Here is a 5,154-nt window from a genome sequence, read left to right as displayed (position 1 = left end):
GTTCTCCAAATTTCTTGGCACAACTTGGTGAGCACATCCGGGGCAGCATCTGTTAACTGAAATATGTCAATTGGTTTACCATCTATTCCTGAGCACTATTATTGAGCACTGTACTCAAGAAAAACTCAATTCACTTTCTTCTCAATTGCACACTGTACATTCTTTAGAACTGGTCACATATTTGGACACCACAAAAGCCTTAAAATGAAAAAAAAAAAACACCACATTGAAATAATATGAAGTATCTTCTCCAACCACAGTGCCATAAAAATACATATTAACCACAAGAGGATAAATCTTATAAAGTCACTATGTGCAAGCTAAATAACACCCTGCTAGAACACGATTGAGTTATAGAAGAAATAAAGAATGACCAAAAAAGTTCTTAAAAACAAATTATAATGAAAATACAATGTACCACAATCTCTGGGCTGCAGCTAAGGCAGTCCTCAGGAGGCAGTTCATAGTAATAGGCAAACACATAAAAACGAAGAAGCAAAACTAATGAGCTCACTGAACACCTTCATAAAGTAGGAAAAGACTTACAATGTCTAGAAGAAAGGAAATGATAAGAACAGGAGCTGAAATGAAAGTTAAAAGACAGAAAAACAAATGAAATCATTAATAAGATCAGGAGCTATTTTTTTGAAAGTGTCAATAAAATTGACAAACCATTGACAAACTTAACAAAAGCAAAAAGGAGAAGACACAAATAACTTGATTAAGGAATGACAGAGTTGACATCACAACAGAATCAGGAGAAAATAAATCTGTAAATCAGAACATTATGAAAAGCTGCTGTTGTTAAATGCTGTGGAGTTGTAGGCGACTCATAGCGACCGTATGAACTTTCTTCTTTTCTCCAAGTTCATAGGGTTTCCAGAGGCAAGCTATTTTGGAAATGGATGCCTCTCCTGCTTCCAAGATTGTTTTAATCGGGAATCTCCGCAAAACACTATTCACCATAGGTGACCAATCGCATTTGGCACATTAGAGTCACAGTGTTCAGCATCACAGCCACCACGAGTTACCTCTGTATAGCAAATCGACAGAGCAGTGCTACATCACCTAGAAGAATGTTTGACCAAAAACAATTAAACTGACTCACAACACGCTAGCCTTGAGCCTCAAGGTGAGGGCAAGCATTTCAGGATTTAAAAATTCCAGCATGCCCACAAGCTGGAGGACTGTTAGCCAGACACCCCCAGTTCATCTGGCATGTCTCTTCTGCTGACATCCATTCAGGGTGAAAAGAAAGATATAAGAGAGCTGAATGTTCGTTCCATACTTGTCCCTCTTCAAGATGTGAGACACCTTCACAACTTGCAGCACAGAACTGACTCACAACATGCTAGCCCTCAGTCTGAAGGCGAGGCCAAGAATTTCAGCATTGAAAAATTCCAGCACACCCACCAGTTGGTGGACTGTCAGCCAGAGACCCCCAGTTCATCTGACATGTCTCATCTGCTATACTCTGATAAATGTGAAAACGAAAAAAGATGGAAGGAATGCATAGAGTCATTGTATCCAAAAGATTTGGTTGACACTGAAATATTTCAGGAAATAGCATATGATAAAGAGTCATAGTTTCTGTTGGAAGAAGTTCCAAATGCACTAAAGGCATTAGCAAAAAATAAGACCCCAAGAATTAATAGGGTGCCAGCTGATTTTGGAGTCTATGAGAATGTGGAATTATGTTCTGCATTTGTCTCAATTTTATTGTGAATTTTCTTTAGAAATTTTGTGTAAAATGTTCAGTAATGGGAACTACATACCACCCTGTTCTTCTGGTCTATTGGCAAAAGCAGGCAGTCAGCCACTGAAGGCAGACACTCCTGAGCTGCCGGTGTGTTGATATACTTTTCTGGACGACAGTATAACAATTATTGTATTAAAAAATTAAAATGTACATTAATGTAGAATTTATGTTTTATCTGCTAAGTTTCTATGACTATGAAGATGTTCTTGTTTAGCTAGTTAGCCATCTGATGGAGTGAAGGAAATAAATCACATTTGCTGAGCATCTAGTTCACATCGAGCAACTTGCTGAAGGCTTTTACATCTTGCTTAATCCTCACAACTGTCTTGGAAAAGATATTTTATGATAAATGTGTAGGCAGGACTCAACCCTGGTCTCCATTTGGCTCCAGAGTCTGAGTTCCTTATATTGGAAAAAAAAATTCAATTAGCTTTTGAAATAGACAGATTTCTGAAATGAAAGAGTAAGCAAATGGAAAAATCAGAAATTGGGATATGAAAGTTCACTTACCTATGTTTGAGGAAGAAATCTATCTATCTATATCTATCTATCTATCTATCTATCTATCTATCTATCTATCATCTATCATCACCTATCTTTATATATCTAAGACATGAGAAATGTGTCTCTTTCTAAACTTGAAATATTAACATTCAGGCAATACAACAGTTTTATACTTTATTGAGCATATATTTTATCCACGCTCACCTCTTATTGTTTTTGTTAGGTGCTGTCACATTCACTGTGACTCAGCAACTCTGTGAAACAACAGTCCTGCCCCATCCTCATTACATCTGCCATGCCTGGGCCCATTGTTGTAGTCACTGAATCAGTACTTTCTTCTCTTTATCTTACCTACCAGCTTACCTCTTAAGATATAAAGACATGTAAGACATAAAAGCATCCACTTACTTTTCCTTCTTGTTGTCTTCGTGGTTCGACAGAGGGAATTCTACCTGGATCATTTCTGGAATCAATATAACAGCTATATCCTGTTCACAGAGCTCACTGAAAAGGAATAAGATGTTTAGCTGGAATGGTTTTGGCTTTCCAAAGTTAAAAAAAGGAAATATTGTAATTATTTAAGAGTTACATAACTAGTAAGGTAATTTCAACTAGTAATTTCAATCATGGAGTTCTATTAAGTCTCTTATAAGAGAAGCAGGAGGCTACTCCCACAAACAAACTATTGTGTGAATAACTATTTATAAAGAATAAAATAATTTTTTTAGAAATAGAGTTACAGAATTATTTTCAAGTTCTAACGAATCCTTTATGAAATTAACAAGATCTAGGGCCATACAGAAAGCTTAAGTTATTTTCAAAAGATTGAAATAATTCAGAATATGTTTTCTTGTCATATTGGAATTAAGAGTAATAATTAACTGCAAAAAAGGTAACTAGAGAATAGATTTCTGAGTGAGGAGATAAGACTGATAGACTTGGACAGTTGGCAGTCTAGACCCTTTACAATGAAGACACCAAAAAACAAATACAGATAGTAATTCTGGAAACTTGAATTGTAAAAAGAAAGACAAAGAAGTATGTTAAAACACTGACTGAAGGAGGATGGTGAAGGAAAACACCAAATAAGGTGGCAGACAAAACGCAAAAGTAAAAGATTGCAGCACAACCATACTGAACAACTCCCTGCTCACGTTAGAAGCTGGAATGCAGAGAGCTGATGGTGGGAAAGGTGTGATCTCCTTCCTTGCCCTCTGTGCCCTGCTGGAGATCAGGGAGTAACTTTCCTCCACTACCACCTTCCCTGACCCAAGCCAGCGCCACCAGAATCCAGGCCCATACAATTTTAGATCTGCCACTGTGAGAAGCTTCACACCTCAACATCCAGAGACTGCTTCCAGAGTCAGAGACTCTGACATGCAATCAGCCCCTGGATTAGTGGGGGCACCCTGTCTCACTGGAGTCTTTGCCATTACTGGGCACCCTTGACAGAATATGCCAGTGCCATTTCAGGAAAAGTGCACCCTCCTCTGAGAACACCATTCTCGTGTGCACTCTCCTCCTGCTGCATATCCTCCCATCACCCCTTCCTCCCACCTCACCCTCCTCTGAGTGCATCTTCCTCCCACTACATCCTTCTCCCACCACACTGTCCTCCCACCCTATCATCCTCCCATCCTATTGTCCTCCCACTGCACCTTCCTCTGACCCCACAGTCTTCTCATTGCACCCTCCTCCAAGCACACTGTCCACTCACCACATCATCTTCCCACCCTACTGATCTCTCAACCCACTGTCCTCTCATTACACTGTTCCCGGGGTGCAGTCTCCTCGGAATATACTCTTCTTGGACCACAAAATCCTCAGAGCTCATCCTTCTCTGAGCACACCCTCCTCAGACCAGCCTGGGAATTTTAGGTTGTCACTGACTGTATCTTCACACGAGACATCGATGATTTGGTACTGTACTTCAACCATTCCCCAGATTGGCAAATATACCATTCCTTGTCAGTTGGACTCTCTGTTGCCAGCAGAATCTGTCTCAGACTGAGTGTTCTATGTCAGACAGGTAAAGTGCTACCTGTGATCCTCCTCAACTACCTCTCAGATGAGCAGAAAAGATGACTGGCACCTCAACTCTGACAGTTTGCTGGACTCACAGACACAATGTCCCAGGCCAGGCACCATGTCTCCTTCCACACAGCAGTACAAGAACACTCAACATGTGTCCTTGACTGTCCCTCCTTTTTCCTTTCTTGTTTTTATTATCTATAACTTTTTGGATTTTTGTTTGCTTGTTTGTTTTATATTTTGCTCTTGTGTGTTTTTAAAAAATTGTTCTTCATATCTCTTACTTTCTAATCTCTACAGTGTTTACCTTGTCTATCTGTTTTCTTCTTTCCTGATTTTCTATTCTGATTCTCCTTAATTTTGTATCCATCTCAGTTTTGGTTTTTCTAATTTATTTTACTGACCAATCTTATTAAATTATGTCTGTGTTTTCTGTTTGTTTTTGTTCAGCTTTGTTTCCAGCTTTCTTTGTCTCATCTGACAATGGAGATCAGTAGTATTCAGCCACCTACGGCTTCATCCATTGTGCAAGACCTCCTGCTGCATCTGACTGACAAAGACTTGTACCAATACCGGTCTAGTCCGCTTTCAATAACTCTATACAAATAGCAAACAGAAATCTGCATGTACACCATTATCAACTATAACACACATTAGGAAGCAAAACTTTGACAAATACAAAACTAGCAAGAGATACAATACACTCACAAGGCTCAATTAGGTATTGTTGTTGTTATGTGCCGTCGAGTCCTTTCCGACTCATAGCGATCCTATGCACAACAGCCCTAAACCCTGCTCTATCCTGCGCCAACCGCACCGCCTCTGACACACCCATCCCGATTACCCCAGTCACCGAATCA

At 39.5% G+C, this 5,154-nt stretch overlaps 1 protein-coding gene across 1 annotated transcript in view; it reads right to left on the bottom strand.

The window, feature by feature from the left end:
* The window catches only part of LOC102866468 (primary ciliary dyskinesia protein 1-like), a 274,244-nt gene that overhangs the window by 11,200 nt on the left and 257,890 nt on the right, over positions 1-5,154 (bottom strand). The window contains exon 22 of the mRNA XM_006902504.1: positions 2,672-2,767. Within this exon, the coding sequence (XP_006902566.1) occupies positions 2,672-2,767 (96 nt within the window). The remainder of the gene's footprint in view (positions 1-2,671; positions 2,768-5,154) is intronic.

This window comes from Elephantulus edwardii, unplaced genomic scaffold (assembly GCF_000299155.1).
Source record: "Elephantulus edwardii isolate Elephantulus edwardi_28Jun2011 unplaced genomic scaffold, EleEdw1.0 scaffold00419, whole genome shotgun sequence".
Classification (NCBI taxonomy): domain Eukaryota; kingdom Metazoa; phylum Chordata; class Mammalia; order Macroscelidea; family Macroscelididae; genus Elephantulus; species Elephantulus edwardii.
The sequence above is the reverse complement of the archived record's forward strand: the minus strand, read 5'-3'. Positions and strand labels throughout refer to the sequence as shown.